This window comes from Erythrolamprus reginae, chromosome 2 (genome assembly GCF_031021105.1).
Source record: "Erythrolamprus reginae isolate rEryReg1 chromosome 2, rEryReg1.hap1, whole genome shotgun sequence".
Taxonomy (NCBI): Eukaryota; Metazoa; Chordata; class Lepidosauria; order Squamata; family Dipsadidae; genus Erythrolamprus; species Erythrolamprus reginae.
In genome coordinates, this window is record NC_091951.1 from 269,769,205 (window position 1) to 269,788,648 (window position 19,444).

Below are 19,444 nucleotides of genomic sequence, written 5' to 3' on the forward strand. Positions count from 1 at the left end.
CACCTCTCTGAATTTTCCAGAACCTAGAAAAGTCGAAGTCATTAAGGAGAAGAACATTTAATTTAGAAAACTTTTATTCATGTAGAAACGGTAAAAAAAAATATAGTAAGGGACATGTATTACATTTTTTATGCCCCTATTTTTTTCAGGTGTCAGTCTTAAGTTCTTTATTTTTGTGTACAAGTGAAGGAATTAGATGTAATTTCAGCTTTTATTCATACTTCAGGATATGTATAAGAAAATGGCTTTTCTGCTTGTGGTTTGTAATGATAATCATCTTTAAAGATTTCCTTTTTTGGGGAAAAAAAGCCTGATAACAAAACATCCATCTTAATTTAACGCAGTGTCCTTGGAAAAATTCAATTGCAGTTTTTAGACCGTATGTCACAAATGTGTTTATCATTGCATTTGATTTCAAACAAGATCTTAACACATGCTCTTTCTACAATAAAAGGGAAAAATAGATATGTAGAATGTATTTCCAACTCCAAAACTAATCATAATAGTATCTTCAATGAATGTAATCTTCAACATATACACTTAAAGTCCATAATGGAATCTCAAAGGAGCTTTCAAAAGGATTAAAATGGCAACAACTACTGCTTTAAGTGAAAGCGTCAGTCACACATACTCTTCCTCAGTAAAACATGTGCACGAACGTATATCAATAGAAACATTAATTTTTGTATTTTTTAAATTAAAATCCATGAGCAAGGTCATCTTACTGTTTTGCTAAGATTAGAAAACCCAATGCCAACACAGGTCATTAAGACTTTTTCACCTCCCTTTCGTTCATCTTCAAAAGATTTGGTTTCAATTTTAAACATAACTTGGAAATAACTTCTCAAATGTCGTAGGAATTCAATTCTAAAAGAAAAGGAAAAAGCAACTATAAGTATACATTCCTTTTTCTAAATTGTAGTTAACACAAACAACATCTGCATTTTAAAAAGTGTTCCTATTTCGGAAAAATATCTACCTAATTATTTGTAAAATACATTACTTTTCCATTGTCAAATATTATAAAAAATAAAAAATATAATAATAAAAATAGGTGAGAAAAACTGGGTATCTCCAAAGTAAAGTTTCCTATTAATTAAGACAAAAGACAGATGAAGCTAAAAAGCATTTAGGAATAATATTTGTATAATTTTTTTAAAAAATCTGCATGAAATATTATCCAAAATATTACTTGGAAAAGTTGGCTTTATAAGCTTATTATCAGTTTAAAAAAGATTTTTTAATGATTAAGCCATGAAGAATGTTTGCACTTTCCTATATTACTAATGGACTATATTATGACTCAATGAGGTACAAGTTCTTTCTCTCCTTCCTCTATGTCAAAATAGTCCTACTTGACTCTCAAAAGCAGATAACAATGCCCGACAGTAATTTCATAGTACAACCCCCATCTCATTGTGATGGCACTATCATTCTTCAGTTATCACAGTACTGTACCTTTCATACATACAGCACCGGTACCATGATAACCGAAAAAGGACAGTTCACAGTCTAGTACACCGAAACACGATAGTCACACTGCAGTGAGAAGAAAAACTCGATCCATAGGAAGGCCAACACCAGCTAAAGAACTGGCAGCCCTAATTTTACATTGTTGTGCTTTTAATAACTACCCTGCCTTTATTTTATACAATTCAAGGCAACGTATTTAATTTTTATCCTGCCTTTATTATTTATTTTATAAATAAAAGTCAGCTTCTACATATACATACTGCTCCTACCTGCTTATTTTCCCTTCAGCTAAATTCCTGTGAAGCCAGCTGAGTTTGTGAGGGTTGACTGGCTTAAAGTCACCCAGCTGTTTTCCATGCCTAAGGAAGGACTACAACTCACAGACTCCCTGGTTCTATCTAGTCCAGTGTCCTTACCGCTACACCAAACTGGCTCTCAGATCCAACAGAATGGATCGGAGTTTCTCATGAATACAGGTAGTCCTCAACTTATGACCACAATTGAGCCTGAAATTTCTACTGTTAAGTGAGACATTTATTTTTTGCCCCATTTTAAGACCTTTCTTGCTGCAGTTGTTTCAAGTGAATCACTGCAGTTGGTAAGTTAGTAACCTGGTTTGTTATATGAACCTGGCTTCTCCATGAACTTTGCTTGTGAGAAGGTTGCAAAAGGGGATCACATGACCCTAAGACATTGCAATTTTATTCATTCATTCATTCATTCATTCATTCATTCATTCATTCATTCATTCATTCATTCATTCATTCAATTTTTATGCCGCCCTTCTCCTCAGACTCAGGGCGACTTACAACATGTTAGCAATAGCACTTTTTAACAGAGCCAGCATATTGCCCCAACAATCCGGGTCCTCATTTTACCCACCTCGGAAGGATGGAAGGCTGAGTCAACCTTGAGCCGGTGATGAGATTTGAACCACTGACCTACAGATCTACAGTCAGCTTCAGTGGCTTGCAGTACAGTACTCTACCTGCTGCGCCACCCCGGCTCATATTTTTATATGTTATACATATGTTATACATATGAACCAATTGCCAAGCATCTGAATTTTGATCACATGATCATGGGCATACTACAAAGGCAGTAACTGTCAAAAATGGCCATAAGTCACATTTTTCAGTGTCACTGTAGCAATCACTAAATGAGCGGCATTAAATCGAGGACTACCTGTATTGACTAGAACATGCCGAAACCTGGGATATGAACATCTGCTATTTTCAAAATACTGTCTACTCAATCTCATTGTTATCAAAATTGCAAGTCAGGGAGTTACTGCTAGTAACAGACACTTTACAAAGCAACATGTTACCATGTAAATAGTATAATTTGTGTTGGCTTGTGTCTATATGAGCAAATGCAATCTGTCCCTGCAAACTTGATTAGCTTGATTCAATGAATTGATAAGAAACTTATTTGATGGCATATAAACAGAAATAAAATACTGCATGATGTGTTCTAAATATTAGCACAAATGGTTCTTTTGGCAACCATTAACTGTTCCAAGTAGCAGCCATTAAATGGCTTCCTGTCACTTCAGTTAACAAATGGAGCAAGAATAGGTGTGGATGAGAAAACTTACGTGTAAGGTGATAATGGTCCTAGAAGAACTTTGGAGACATCTTGCTGCCCAAGAGTCATAAGAAGTAGAATGAGGCTTTGGTTTATGGAGTCCACGCAGCCTCCCTGCAAAGGAAATGCTTTAATCGTTAAGCTTTGTGGTAGCCACAAACTATAGATAAAAGGGGGAAAGGAAATTGGGAGACGACACAGGGGAACTCTGCTCTTACATTTCAAAAGTCAAAAGATTAACAAATTATTTTCACAAAATCGAATTGCACGGCAGTACAGTGATCCCTCGCTTTTTGCAGGGGATGCGTTTCAAGACCACCCGTGAAAAATGAATTTCCATGAAGTAGAGGAAAGATATTATTTAATGAGTATTTGGACTTTTAAAACCCACCCTTTGCATTAAACATTCTATAATGTTTCTCAGCTGGAACTACATGTGATATCCTACCAGTTTCTTTAATAGAGTACAGTAGTACTGTAGAAGAATTTTATGAATGTTCAATGGATTTAAAATTTTCAATGGATTTAATGGATTTAAGCCTCCTTTGAAAAACCGTGAAGTAGCAAATCCGCAAGAGATGAACCGCGAAGTAGCAAGGGATTACTGTATATTCAAAATTATATCAGATATCTATATTTCTTTAAATAATCCTACAATTTTGCTTCCCAAAATTGAAATTGACACACGATTATCTCACAGTGCGGTGCAATGATGCAACAGGAGGCACATGGCAATCTGTTTTCACAAGGACAGCTTGTTCCATGGAGCACATCTCAGCCTGGGTTCATATAAATTAAAAAATGAAAAGATAATGTGACAAACAGTCACATTATCTTTTTGGACCAGGAGGCTTTGCGCAGTCACTCAGGCCTTCATCACCTCCCGTCTTGATTATTGCAATGTGCTCTACATGGGGCTACCCTTGAAGAGTGTTCGGAGACTGCAGATAGTGCAAAATGCAGCCACGCGAGCTGTTATGGGTGTAACACCAACTCCACGAGCTGCACTGACTACCAATTAGTCTCTGGGCACAATTCAAGGTGTTGGTTATTACCTATAAAGCCCTACATGGCTTAGGATCTCCTGCTGTATACCTCCCAGAGAACAATAAGATCTCACAGGGTTGGCCTTCTCCGGGTCCCGTCAACTAAGCAATGCAGGTTGGCGCAGCCGTGGGGGAGGGCCTTCTCTGTGGCTGCCCCAGCTCTATGGAACAAACTCCCCTCCCCCCCTGATGTCCATACTGTTCCCATCCTACTGACCTTCCAAAAGGCAGTGAAGACCTGGTTTTGTCGGCAGGCCTGGGGCCATGAATACTATTATCTGTCATGGCTGAATTGTGTTGATAGGTTAAGTATGTATATTGATTGATTGGGTTGTTGTGGTGAGTTTTTTTTTAAATAGGATTCTATTGTTTTATTATTTTAATGTTTAGTTTTAATATTAATATTGACTTCTTCTGTTATTGTATTATATTGTTGGAGGAATTTAAGAGGAGCAGTTCCTTATCTTACCAGGGCTCAGAATTGTGAAGGGCCAAGCTAGGAATGACTTGGATGGAATGGATCCTTGCACAATGATTGGTGGAACGTGGTTAAAGGGGACTCCAGGGACTTTCTTAACCAAGTGATGAATTCATGTGATATCACTCTTTTCAATTGCCTCGCTTAGCAATGGAAATTCCTCTCCCAATTACCATTGCAATCTGAGGACCATCTTTATAGACCTCTTTCAGTTGCTAACCAAAGAAAGGGTGCATTTTATTTGTTGTATTTGGAAAAAAAGTCTTTATATACAACTCTGCCACTGCCTACAGCAGTGTTTCCCAACGTTGGCAACTTGAAGATGTCTGGACTTCAACTCCCAGAATTCCCCAGCCAGCATTTGCTGGCTGGGGAATTCTGGGAGTTGAAGTCCAGATATCTTCAAGTTGCCAACGTTGGGAAACACTGGCCTAGAGAATATAAAGCTTATATTATAATAAAATATGGGCAGATTTAAAATGATATAACTAAAATTACATAAGCGTAAATATGCACAGAACTAAAATGCATAGGATTAGGAGGCTCAGTTTGGTGCCAGAATTTCCAACCACAGACTTCTTCAACTTGGTGCCAGAGTTTCCATCCAGCATGGAAGAACTCATGAAGAAATGTGAGCTTCTAAAAGAGTCTTCCCATCTCTGGTGCCTTCCAGATATTTGGGGATCACCATATCCGGATGGCCAGAATTCTAGAAGCTCAGATTTCAACACATATGGAGGGCATCAGGTGTGAGGATGGACTAGCAATTATTCTTCAGAAGACCCCCTAGAATCAGCCACTTACTCGGTGGATCTCTTCAAGGAGGAGCTTTGCACAGTTCACACCAAGGTCTTCCGGAAGCACAGCAGCACCCTGGCCCTGGGGATTAGAAGCCAGTTCAGCACTAAGGAAAGTCCCATTTGTAGTCTCAGCCACGAGAGTCAGACCAAAGCCAGGGGACCTGAAAGAAAGATGGGTGCAGAGAAAAAACAGAAGGGAAAGGGGTATTTTTAAAAAAAAATGTATTTATTTTCAAGTCTTTGACAAAAGTGACCAAACCTTGACAGCCAAGGTGATTTCTTAACCACACACAAGTATTTAAAAATAAATGGTAGCCAATTCAAGCACCGATCATAAATTTGACGTCATTCATTTTTCTTATTATCTTTGAACATAAAAAGCAGCCTACCACTGGTTCAAGCAATTGGCTCACTAAGTCGGCAATTTCTACTCTGACCGCCAACAGCTTTCCAAGAAGCCTAACAAGGGCATCTATCAGTCCCTGCTGCTAACCCCAACCCTTTCAAATCAGGATCAAATCAAAGGCTTCTGTGGGCAATGTACCTGCTTAACCACCCAATGATCGACATATAAATGACGAGGGAGTCAAAGGAAATCCTTTCCTAGAAGTTTCAAAAATAGGTGGGGGGCCAGCAGCTCTAATCAGAAGATCTCTATGATGTTAGAAGGACGGGAGAGAGCTTGCTAGCAGGTTCAAGAGAGAGAGGGCACACGAAGCCATATCAAAGGGCATGCAAGGCATTGTCCTATGTCAGCTCCAGCAGCGCATGTAAATTTTAGCCTTCTTTTCAGCCGTTTTCGTTCTCCCCAGGCTTCAGGGAAGCCTCCTGAAGCCAGGGGAAGGGCAAAAAAAGGCCCAACTGGAAGTTCTTTCCGGTTGGCCCATTTGGCTATTTTTAGCCATCCACAGGATTCAGGAGTTCATTGTGAGGCCTGTGCGCATGTGTAGGGACAGCAGGGGCGATACGCATGTGCGGGGAGGGTTGTACGCATGCAAGGAGAAGCGAATGGGACCGCAACCCCTTTTGGCACCCAAACCAAGAAAGGATCGCCATCACTGTCCAAGGAAGTTATTGTAAAATGAGGTTATATGACCTAATGGGTAAATAATTAAAAATTAAATAGATTAAAATAGGCATAAACCACTGTTGACCTACATTAAGTTCCCCTTTGGAGTCCATAAAGAATTCCTAGATTGTACTGCTAATAACCCTTGATAGTAATACAGTGTTCCCTCGATTTTCACGAGGGATGCGTTCCGAGACCGCCCGCGAAAGCTGAATTTCCGTGAAGTAGAGATGCGGAAGTAAATACACTATTTTTGGCTATGAACAGTATCCCAAGCCTTCCCTTAACACTTTAAACCCCTAAATTTACAATTTCCCATTCCCTTAGCAACCATTTAGATTATTACTCACCATCTTTATTTATTAAAGTTTATTAAAAAAATGTTTTTTAAAGGTAGACGTCATCGGGCGGGAAAAACCGTGGTATAGGGGGGAAAAACGCGAAGTATTTTTTTAATTAAATATTTTTGAAAAACCGTGGTATAGACGTTCTGCGAAGTTCGAACCCGCGAAAATCAAGGGAACACAGTGTAGATACTATTAGATAGTATGGTGATCGCATGAAAATCTCTGAAGCCATAATATATACCTTTAAAAGAATTATCTGAAACTTACTTTCCAGAGCTGGTCCCTTTCATATGATCTGTATGAATGTAGATATCTGGTAGGAATTTATTCAAGATGCTCCTTGCAGAATCTACCATTCGGTTTGCTATCTGGGGGGATACCCTAACCGAATAGCTGGTTTTAGGAAACTAAGGAAATATTTCTGAATACATTTGAAAACAAACAAACAAAAAAGGTCAAGTATCAGAGGAGTATTTCTGCTGCATTTCCTTCATGAATACATCACATCTATGCACAATACACATTTGAAGTTTTTGCAGCCACGGAAAGCGAAACAGAGAATGCAAATTGTAAACCAAATTATGCATGTACTATTTATACCAATGCTTTTTCTGGTTCAAAAGTTCACACCGAATCCATTGACTATGATATTAGCCCTGTAGAAAGCCACTGTAGAGTGATGTAATACTGAACTCCAGACAAATTACCAACTCCAGACAGATAGCCAACTCAGCAACGCAAACAGAATATTGATCCAAAGTCAGCCAGCAAGTTGCAGGGTAAGACCTTAACCGATCACACTATATTGACCCAGTGTGACATGTGAACTCAGTAATTGATCTCAACCGGGATTACTTATACATTAAGTCAGGCATTCCAACTTTTGGGCTGCCTGGGTCATACTGAGTGAATAGGAATTATCTTGGGCTACATATAAAATATAGTTAATGTATATAAATAAATAACGCTTAATTTTTTTTGTATTTTTATTACAATCTTGCAGGGTGGCATCCTAGATATTATTATTATTATTATTATTATTATTATTATTATTATTATTATTATTTATTAGATTTGTATGCCGCCCCGCTCCGAAGACTTGGGGCGGTTCACAACAGTAATAAAAAAACAGCATAATAATGAAACAAATCTAATAATAAAATTACATAACCCCCCCCCCCAACAATTAAAAAACCATACAGCACATACATACCAAACATAAAATATAAGAAAGCCTGGGGGAGATGTCTCAATTCCCCATGCCTGGCGATATAGGTGGGTCTTGAGTAACTTGCGAAAGACAAGGAGGGTGGGGGCTGTTCTAATCTCTGGGGGGAGTTGATTCCAGAGGGCCGGGGCCGCCACAGAGAAGGCTCCTCCCTTGGGGCCCGCCAAACAACATTGTTTGGTCGACAGGACCCGGAGAAGGCCAAGTCTGTGGGACCTTATCGGCCACTGGGATTCGTGTGGTAGAAGGCGGTTCCGGAGGTATTCTGGTCCAATGCCATGAAGGGCTTTAAATGTCACTACCAACACTTTGAATCGGCAGCCAGTGCAAGCCACGGAGTGTTGTAGAAACGTGGGCAAATCTAGGAAGCCCCACGACAGCTCTCGTGGCCGCATTCTGAACGATCTGCAGTTTCCGAACACTTTTCAAAGGTAGCCCCCTGAAGAGAGCATTGCAGTAATCGAACCTCAAGGTGATAAGGGCATGAGCGACTGTGAGCAATGACTCCCTGTCCAAATAGGGCCGCAACTGGTGCACCAGGCGAACCTGGGCCACATGCAGTTCATGGGCTCCAAGTTAGACTTGTTTGGATATAGAAGTAAAAACTCAATCTTTGAATGAAAAGGGCGGTCTACAATAATCTTCAGATACGTTCAAAGAAGGATACGCCACACCTCTGATACGCTTAATTTTACCAGGGTCAATATATTGAATAGGTTTTAATACTTTCTTCACAGGACAAGCGAAGATCACTTCCCCTCCTCCTTTGGGGGGCATACCCCGCCTTATTATCTGAAAACAATAAAAAAGGACATGTCAAAAATCCAGAGGATTAATAAATTAACGCAGTTGCCAAAATGAAGAGGAAGAAATTGGGGCCACCTGTACTATGGACAAATATGAACTCACAGAAATTTATTTTATAAAGACATTTCTCAAGTGCAGTGATGTGCTGACCAATAGCAATTTCTTACCTTCAATTCTAATCCTTCACCGTCAATTCCAAATCTTTTCAACAAAGGTAGAGCAGTTGCCTTTAGAACATCTACCTGAAAGATTCATTACAAAACTGTTTTTTAATTAATAAGAACACTTTCAATATTGAAGCAACAAGAAATTAAAAGCCCACTATGAAAAACTGTTTTATTAACTAACAAATTAAATAACCCCAAGATTGTCTATTAGCAACCAATAAATTATATAAAGAATATCATTCAATCTTTTTAAAAAAATAAAAATTAAATTAAAAAAAGTACGATTTGGTAGTCTACAAAGATATAACAATGTTTATATACATGATGCTAGTAAGAGAGAAACATTAAAAAAATAACTAAAAAGAAAAAGAATATCATTCGATCCTTAAATTAGCTATTAATCTATTCTTGTTTCACAGGCACTGATTGCCAGCCAGTCCACTGTTTCTAGGAAAACATTTCAATGAAAGAAAGTGGGGTTATTCTTGCAGCACATTCATATAATGCAGTGATTCTCAACCTGGGGGTCGGGACCCCTTTTGGGGTCGAACAACCATTTCACAGGGGTCATCTAAAACCATGGGAGAAGACAAATTTCCCATGGTGTTAGGAACTAAAGCTTCTATTCTGGCATCTCGGAACATATTTTTACAATCCGACCAATCAGGTATTTACAGTGGGGGTGTCCCTCTGACCTTCCTGCCAATCAGCTTAAAGCTCTGTTGGGAGAATTGGCACTAGACGTATGGTTGGGGATCACCACAACATGAGGAACTGTATTAAGGGGTCACGGCACTGGAAAGGTTGAGAACCACTGATATAATGGATAGTCCTTGCTACTCTTTGACTTTGGTGGTTTTCTTACAGCCATTTCATTACCCAACTAGGTAACATTATCAGTGCTAAGAGGGAATGGGATTTGCTATCTGTTTATACAGTAATGGCTTGCCCTGTCATGTTGGTGGGAGCATTGTTTTGTTCTGTGTAGTTCCTTGGACAATTCTTCCTTTTCAAACCGAGTGTCAGAAAGCCAGGGCAGTTAAGCCAGGATTCAACACTTCCCCCCAACACTGACAGAGTAAGTCAGTGGGAATAAAATTTTAGCATTAAGTTACAGCCATTTTATCCAATAACACTGAACACTCCACTCTGCAACAATCAGCTAACCAAGCCAATATTGGAAAGGGGAAATCAACTGGCCAAAAAGGAAAATGTAATTGGTCTTCATCCATTTTTATGAACAGTTCAAAAGAAGAAGGATATAGTTCATACAACTTCTCTTCTACTCATCTGTTTTATCTAAAACGTAAGAAAGGGTAAAAGTGCAGATATATTCAGATGGTCCAGCTGATGGGAGTCTCAGAACCTGTACATGTCTTTCTCTGGCTTGCATTTATAGACTTGTAGATTCATTAAGCTAGTAGTTGTTTAGTGATTCATGCCTGAGTTATGATTTTTTTTGGCCATGATTGTGAAGCTATTATCATCATCATCATCATCATCATCATCATTATTATTATTATTATTATTATTATTATTATTATTATATTTGTATGTAGTAGTAAGAAATTCTTGATAGGATTCTCGTTTGACAACTACTGTACAGTATATAATAAATGTTCTTTTTTTTTTGTTCAGCAATAAATATGAATTCTTCTTCATTGAAAAAAAATAAGACATCACCTGAAAATAAGACGTAGCACATCTTTGGGAGCAAAAATTAATATAAGACGCTGTCTTATTTTTTGGGAAACAGGGTAGTTGTAAGTTGAGAACTACCTAGAGCAATGATGGTGAACCTTTTTTTCCTTTGGTGCCAAAAGAGTGTGGGCGCGTGCTATCGCACATTCACGAGTGCCCACACCCATAATTCAATGCCTGGGGAGGGCCAAAACAGCTTCCCTCGCCCCCCCCTGAAGGCCGGAAACGGCCTGTTTCTCAACTTCTGGTGGGCCCAGTAGGCTCGTGTTTCGCCCTCCCCAGGCTCCAAAGGCTCCCCTGGAGCCGGTAGAGGGTAACAACGCCCTTCCCCATCCCCCTGGAGGCTCTCTGGTAGCCAAAAATGCCCTGTCAGAGCCTCTGCGCAAGCCAAAAATTAGCTGGAACACATATGCACATTGGAGCTGAGCTAGGGCAAAGGCTCACGTACCAGCAGATATGGCTCCACATGCTACCTGTGGCACGCGGAGCCACAGGTTCACCGTCCACTGTGTGGATGCATGCTATTTTGACACACACCCCATTCCTACAGGATGCCCCCTACTCCATCCCATCCCTTCACAATTCTGTGAAAGCACTGTATGCACAATCCGCTAGGTATAGGAAAGGGTGAATTAGTAGACCTTCAACTTACTGATGGATCTATCTGATCATTGGTTATACCTCTGAGGACAATTCTTAGTGCATGTTTCATGAAAGGGGCTAAGCAGAGAAGACTCTCTAGATAATATCCAATACTACGATTTTCGCTGCAATCATGTTCTAGTGAACCTCCGTGGAGCAGACCAGGCTGGTAGTACAAAGTTGTACCTGTTTTTAAAAAAGCAAGATAAATGTTATTGTAAAAGCTGTAGGGTAGAGACAAAAGGCAACGTGTTTGTCTTGCCTGTCAATCAATCTCTATCATATGCTCAAATGACTCTACGAACCTACAGAAGGGCTTTGTGGTAGTTAATTCTCATGGTGCAAGCAGGACATTATAGCAATGGGTGGGAAAGAAAATAAAGGTCAGGATGGGAAAAAGCACAGTAAGGAAGTGTTAGCTCTCTCTCTCTCTCTCTCTCACACACACACACACACACACACACACAATCACACCCGCGACTTGCATTGTCCTACAAGTGAAACTACCCATAATTACAAATAAAAGAAAGCTTTAGAAAACAAGAAAATACATACTCCCTTAGTAGATATAGTTTACAGAAATGGCAAAATTGATTTTCTTCATTAGGACTGGAAACCTTCATTAGCGACTGGAAACCTTTTATGGACATTTTGCTAATCCTATATAAAAAATCAACTTTGATTTATGGACTCGATTATTAGAAAGGGTAGAACATGGAAAGAAGGGAGTCACAGTGTAACCCTAGAGAGATAAATGTACAAATGCATTTCTAACTCCTGCAAAGAAGATTGGAAGTCACTTCTTCACATTTTTCTTTGTCTCTCTCTTTTCTCTTTTTATTTCTTTCCTATTTACTTTTCATTTCTAAACTTTTCTTTAATTTTGTATTCTTTTTACTTTGCAAATGTTTCTATAATAAAAATTATTATTATTATTGATAATAATAATAATAATAATAATAATAATAATAATAATAATAATGAAAGTACACATTCCCTTTCCACTGTATCAATTCTATATTTCTTCCCATATCTACTTTGCTATTGAAAGGTGTAACTCTTCAATGGAAGTCCCCTTGTGCTCCGCAAAGTTAGGGTCCTGGTGTGGTACAACACAGATAGGACTATGGGCACCTTAACAGCTATCAAGTTCCATGAGCCATCTCGCTTTATGATACTTTACTTTTTAAAAATTGGAAGGTGGCCCAAGTGGTTCCTTTAAACTTTTTTTAAAGGAAAAAAAATAATGGACAGTTGCAATATAATGCTTAGTCTGGCCACAGATGCAATTGCCTAGAAAAAGGATATAGTTGAGAAAATGTAGACGGGAGGAAGGATATAGTTGAGAAAATGTAGACGGTCCATCAAAACAGGAGTAAGATAAAAGGAAGACAGATAACATATTGGTAAAATAGAGCTTTTAAATTATTATCTTCTCTAAAGTTCTAAATATGCTAACAGCTCCTAAAGACTGGAGGTCCATTTATGCCGATACCATTAAATATAAAATAATTACCTGTTTGGTTTATTTCAATCCTAGAACCATTGGTTATCTTGTCAATCAGCCTGACAAAGTTTGCCTCAAAATCTGTCAGAGAAACACACATCAGATTAGATTGCTAGTATTCATCAGCAATTCCAAGAATCTTTAGGGCAATCTTCACAAATCAAACAGCGTGTCATTGTGGTCATATTACAGTTAAAATAGTGTGTTAATCATGTGATTAAAATAGACAAAATGAGAAAAATCTATTCCAATTTTACAATAGAAAAAATCAGTAACAGATTATTTTCCCTCCAAAAATCTATTTGTTATTCTATGCATACAGTCACACAACAAAATTCTCCTCCAACCAAGTATTTCAAAGGTTTCAGTTGAACTACATTTCCCAATGTTGCAAAATAAAATATGCACTATTGTTCGTTTTTCTATTTATCCAGTTTCCAGCTTTCTTTTTTTTAAAAGAAGATTAAATTAAAGAATGAAATAGAGGTAATTTATCTACCAGACATCTCTAACACTTGTTCCCTTTTTTTGGAAAAAGTGGGGGAAATAATGCCAGTGAAATCTATCACTTTTGTAATGGAATGCCAGAAGCTTCTGGAAGGAAGGGGGATACTATCAAGTGTCAGTGCATTGACGGACAATCATCATGCTTTTGTGCTTGGGTTTACTTAGAAAGATAATGTAAAGAGACTGATGAAACCACTGCAACCGAAAATATTGCAACAACATAAGATCACCAAATAAGCAAAAGTTGTTAATTACTTATATCCTAGTTCCAAATCGTTTTGCTTTCATTCCTGCTGTCTTTATTTTTTGTCACCTGTTACATTTGTTCCCTCGATTTTCATGGGGGATGCGTTCCGAGACCGCACGCGAAAGTCGATTTTCCGCAAAGTAGAGATAAGGAAGTAAATACACCATTTTTGACTACGAAGAGTATCACAAGCCTTCCCTTAACACTTTAAACCCCCAAATTGCAATTTCCCATTCCCTTAGCAACCATTTACTCACCATTATTACTGGTATTCACCATTGAATAAGACACTTAGTGATCCTGATATTTATAAACATAATTATTTATTAACAATAATTATTTTTTTTGTTATTTATTTGCAAAAATTATTAGTTTGGCGATGACGTATGATGGGAAAAACTGGTATAGAAAAAAACCCCGCGAAGTATTTTTTAATTAATATGTTTTGAAAAACTGTGGTATAGGCTATTCGCGAAGTTCGGACCCGCGAAAATCAAGGAAACACTGTATACCTTACTGTAGCGAAAAAACAAACCCATCATCCTCCTTTAATAAATAAATTTGAGAAGCAGCTCAGTGATATCAATGCCAGTTCTTTTTTTTTTAAAAAAAAAATCTTTATTAATTTTCTACACATAAAAAAAAGTTCTAATAGCCTAAACTGGATATACAATATCCAATGCAATTCGATGCTCTTCTCATTCCATTATCTATTTTGTGACTTAGTCAATCATAAATTAATTGAGCTCAGTGTGATTAATCATACTGACTTTCAAAGGGACTCGGGACTTTGGTGTTAACCTCTTAAGAAGGCAGAAGAGTGAAACTCTAGTGATTGAATCCTTAGTTTTTACAGGGCATGTCAAGACAAGGGCCTTTTTAAAGACAGTGTTTCAAGAAGGCTTTGCTCAATTAAAATCCCCTTATAACATTGGAGTCCACTCATTCCAGGAAAGGCACTGGGTCCTAGAACAGGTACTGCCTTACCTCACTTTCTACAATCTTGTTTTTGCAACAAGAAAAATCACTAGGGAATTATTACTCAGAATGCAGTCTCATCTTACATTTGATTGTTTGCAATCATAAAATTGTAGAATGGCAATACTTCATTTAAAACATCTTTTAACAATTCCACATCTGCGCATACATCAATAAAAAGTAATTGTCCTACAGATTTGGGACACTAATCTGTTTCTTTAGAGAATAATAGTGAGTTTAGTTAATTATTGGTATTATGATAATGCTAAAATGCAGCACCACTTCTTATGATGTGGATCATACACTATATAGGTTTTGAGGAAGGGAGGAAGATAAAGGTTATTATATAAATTATTTTGGAAGATTCATTGCTGTTGCAAATGCTTATGTTCCTTTGATTTATTTTCTGAAGGTTTGGAAACTGACCAGTAGATAACAGAAGAGAGATGACAGGCTTTTTATAAATAGTCTGAAAACCTAATCTATCTCTTTATACTTAAATGCACTTTCTACTGCTGTGTCTTATTTTGAAGACTATTCATAAATCTGGGGTGTGCATATATTGATACCCTTAATTTTTTTTCTTTTTGTAAATTGGTTTAACAGTAATTAAAATTTCTGCTGATAAAGAAGTCATATGGTAGGAAAAGTAGCCTATTTAAAAAAAAGAAACAACACATTTACAAAGCAGCATTATCATTATACAATTATTTGGTGACAGCAGTTGTTACACCATTGATTTCCATAATTAGCTGCTCTGGAATGGCTGATGGTTAATTTGCATCAGACTCTATATTAATTATAATCCGTAATTTGTATTGCCCCAGTTATGCCTTGTTTTGTTATTTGGATAAAATGTTATCTTTTATTGCACAATTGGGAACATGGAAAAAAACAATCCACCTGGCAAAGAAGCAAGTCTGATGAGTCAACTTCCATCCAGCCTGAGGAAAACTCATTAAGTGTTAAGTGATTTTCTTTCTGCAGCATAAGGGCAATACTGTAATAAAATAAAATAAATTTTCCTCAGGTGTAAGAGGAATGTTTGCATGTCCAAATATCTATGGCTTACAGTTCCTTCACTCCTCTGTTTGGCATTAGAAAAGCTGTCAAAGAGCCCATCGAAAATATCCCCACTGCTCTACCAGGATTGTGACTCAAGTACAAAATAGATGAAATGCAGCCATCAGACAGAAAAAGTTTGTGTATTTTTTTCTATTAAAATGTGTTTATGTTTATATTCCTACTTTCCACTAGGAAGTTCTGCCTGAACGGATTAGTTTCATTCGCAAGTCCAGTCTTGAGGTTAGATTTAATATGTATCAATTTGCCAAAGTGTTACTTCTTATAAATTTGAACTCAGGAGTCCCCCATCCATCACTCTAAGCCAGTGGTTCTCAAACCTTTCTAATGCCGCGACCCCTTAATACAGTTCCTCATCTTGTGGTGACCCCCAACCATAAGTCTAGCGCCAATTCTTCCAACAGATCTTTAAGCTGATTGGCAACAGGTCAGAGGGACACCTCCCTGTAAACACCTGATTGGTTGGATTGTAAAAATATGTTCCGAGATGCCAGAATAGAAGCTTTAGTTGCTAACACCATTGGAAATTAGTCTTTTCCCATGATCTTAGGCAACCCCTGTGAAATGGTCACTCGACCCCCAAAGGGGTCCCGGCCCCAAGGTTGAGAACCACTGCTCTAAGCACTGAGCAGCCCCAGGTGGTCTCCCTCACTTGATAGCAGCTCCTAGCAGCTTGACAATCAATCATTAGTCTACTCTAGTTGTAAACCTCAACCGGGTTAGAAAAGCTACCATTGCCAATGTTGGAGATTCTCCACCCCAATAAAAACTCTGTCTTTCTTAATAAACAATAGTAACAGGAAGAATACAGTCTAAAGAAAGATCAGTAGAAGAAAAGATGAATCATCCTCTTTTTTCCAGTAGTTAAGGCACAGTAGTGGGCTACTAGCCGCAAAGCCTAATTGGGCTCGCCTCCGCGGCTCTGGTGGTCTCGTGAGTTTTAGCAGAGTTATGCTGCTGCACTCATGCAGATAGCGAAATCGTGCAGAGACGCAGGTGCACCTGTGTTCCGGCAAGGTTTTTTGCTTCCACGCATGTGGAACATGGGCAGACCTGCGTCTCCGTGCACAATTTCAGTACCTGCTCAAACTCATGGGACCTCCAGAGCTGAGGAGGCGAGCCCAATTAGGCATTCCTGCTAGTAGTCCACCCCTGTTAAGGTGGTTATGTTTGCATGCATACACAACTCCTGATCCAACAGCAGATGTGGATTTTTAGGCTGATGAAGTCACCTACCAGTGTTACAAAGTAGTGATGTAAAAAGGCAGATAAGTACAATTGTGCCTAAAGTTCAAAGAAATACATTTTCAGAACTAACTGCTATGTATTCAGAACATAGTACTGAAGTGTTTGGACTTTCATCAATTAATCAAGTCACTGAGAATTATATTCTTCAGATCATGATAAAGCAATCAACCAACAAAGTGACTGTAGAAGCAACTGATGAAGTAAATCACCAACCTATTTAATAGGTGCAAAATTTAGAAGGATACTCTAGAAAATTATGCAATAAAAGTTTTAAAAGATGTAAAATCAGGAATTGATTCCTACCAAAACATTTTAAAATTGATTTACCTCTAACCTTAGAAGTTAACTGGTTATTTGTAAGTGGAACAAATTCTGGCTGCAACATCACACACAATAATAAAGGAATAATTCCCAATAGAGTGGAATTAATGTCCAAGAAAGCAAGTATAATTGCACTGAATGTCTTATATAAAAATTCTATATGCCATATTTTTCATTGTATGAGGCAAAGTAGAGAAAGATTAATTAATGGAAGAGTTCTAGGTCATTTATGTAATAATTCTTTTTAAAATTTTGAATGTCTCAGCTACATGCTCTAATGTAGATCATATGCTGCAATGTCCTGCCTGTCAATGACTACTTCAGCTTCAACCACAACAATACAAAACAGATACAAGCTGAATATTAACCGCTCCAAATTGGACTGTAAAAAATACGATTTTAGTAATCGAGTTGTTGAAGCATGAAACTCATTACTGGACTCCGTAGTATCTTCCCCTAACCCACAACATTTTACCCTCTGACTATCCACAGTTGACCTCTCCAGATTCCCAAGAGGTCAGTAAGGGGCGTGCATGTGCACTTGCGTGCCTCCCGTCCCCTGTCCTAGAGTCTCTCCTATATCCCATACTGTATATCATATCTACTATTCTTCTATTCTATTCTTCTTATACTACTCTCATAATATCCTTCTATTCTCTAATAATTGATATATTCTATTCCTAAATTTTCACTTCTATTCTTTCTCTAATATATTTTACTCGAGTATAACCTCTATAACCTCCATTGTGTATTGTTGTGCATTGGACAAAATTAATTAATTAATTAATAAATAAAATAAATAAAATAAAATAAATTTCAATCCACCTGACAGGCTCTTTTCAGCGGGCGAGCCTCCAACCCGCCTCCTTCCCACCGGGCTCAACCCTCCACCCCCACCCCCAAATCGTCCCCAGGGATTCGTCTCGCACCTCCCGCAACTAACCCACCTCTGAGGCCGGGGTTGTCCTCCTTGGCCCTGATCTTGCGGATCTTCACCGGCCGGCCGCTCAGCGTGGACAGCACCAGCCTCTGCCGCAAAAAGTTGCTCCCGACGTAGCTAAGGGAAGGAGCCTGGCTCGCCATTGTTAACTGCCCCGGGCGCCGCTGGACACCGCCGGCCGAATCTTTCCTCCCCCCCAAACCGCCAAGCGTTCTAGATGCCAGCCGAGCCAACGGACGCCAACGGAAGCTCGCCCCGTTGCTTAGGATCGCAGCGCCGCCACGGTTTTGGCCCCGCAGTGCCCAGCGCGCGTCCACGTGGTTTGGAACAGGAAGATGGAACGCGGAGACAGCGGCGGGGGTCAAAGGAGAGAAGGCGGGGCCTGGTGTGTGTGTGTGGGGGGGGAAGCGCCGCCAGGAAGCTCAGGCTATTGGCTCGGCCAGAGGGGAAAGGAGGAGGAGCTACGGGAGAATGAGAGGGGACTGACGGCGGGAGGGTTTGGAGCGCTTTCTACTCGAGCACAGCGTGACCGCCAGCGGCAGCTTTTTCTCAGGCTGTGTACACAGGAGACGCCCCCTGATGTGACTGGTTCTATGGCCGGTCTACACGTTTTGACGGACAGACAGATTGATTGATGGAAGGATGATAGATACCGTAGATAGATGATAGATAGATAGATAGATAGATAAATAGATAGATAGATAGATAGATAGATAGATAATAGATATAGAAGATAGACAGACAGACAGACAGATGATATGACTAGTTCTATGGCCAGTCTACACGTTTTGACAGATAGATAGATGATAGATTGATGATAGATAGATAGATAGATAGATAGATGATAGATTGATGATAGATAGATGATAGATAGATAGATAGATAGATAGATAGATAGACAGACAGAGATGATAGATGATAGATTGTTCCTTCAGTATTGGAAGAATCACATCAGGTAAGTGCATGCTGTATGCTCCAAACCAGTGATGGCGAAACCTTTTTGGCTTGGGTGCCAAAAGGGTGCACAGGCGCAATAGCGCATGCACATGTGCCCATACCCATAATGCAATGTCCTCCTGTGCATGCGTACAACCCCCCCCATGCTCCCCTGCACATGTACACAAACCCCCATTCTGCCTCAACTGTGGGCATACGCACAGGCCTCACTGAATCCTCCAGGTTGCCGGTGGGCCTGTTGGGATGTTTTTCGCTCTTTCCAGGGTTCAAGAAAACCTCCTGAATCCTGGAGATGGTTAAAATTGGGCCAA

The 19,444-nt window shown here is 39.1% G+C and overlaps 1 protein-coding gene and 1 long non-coding RNA gene across 3 annotated transcripts in view; one reads left to right on the plus strand and one right to left on the minus strand.

Annotated features, from left to right (window-relative positions):
* The window catches only part of LOC139162340 (uncharacterized), a 56,049-nt gene extending 40,278 nt beyond the window's left edge, over positions 1-15,771 (plus strand). The window contains exon 7 of the long non-coding RNA XR_011558304.1: positions 15,686-15,771. This is a non-coding gene — a long non-coding RNA (uncharacterized lncRNA). The remainder of the gene's footprint in view (positions 1-15,685) is intronic.
* Positions 57-18,738, minus strand: RCL1 (RNA terminal phosphate cyclase like 1). 2 transcript variants are annotated; one of them, XM_070742588.1, is made up of 9 exons: positions 18,184-18,738; positions 12,862-12,933; positions 11,356-11,531; positions 9,003-9,077; positions 8,696-8,820; positions 7,068-7,193; positions 5,389-5,545; positions 3,071-3,174; positions 57-867 (listed from the first exon to the last, which is right to left on the minus strand). In XM_070742588.1, the coding sequence occupies exons 1-9, from the start codon at positions 18,317-18,319 to the stop codon at positions 717-719; spliced, it is 1,122 nt and encodes a 373-aa protein (XP_070598689.1). In that variant the 5' UTR covers positions 18,320-18,738; the 3' UTR covers positions 57-716. The 2 variants fall into 2 exon arrangements, with proteins under 2 accessions (XP_070598689.1, XP_070598690.1); XM_070742589.1 differs by having other exon boundaries at positions 11,385-11,531; positions 18,184-18,545.
* Between the last annotated feature and the right edge of the window lie 706 nt (positions 18,739-19,444).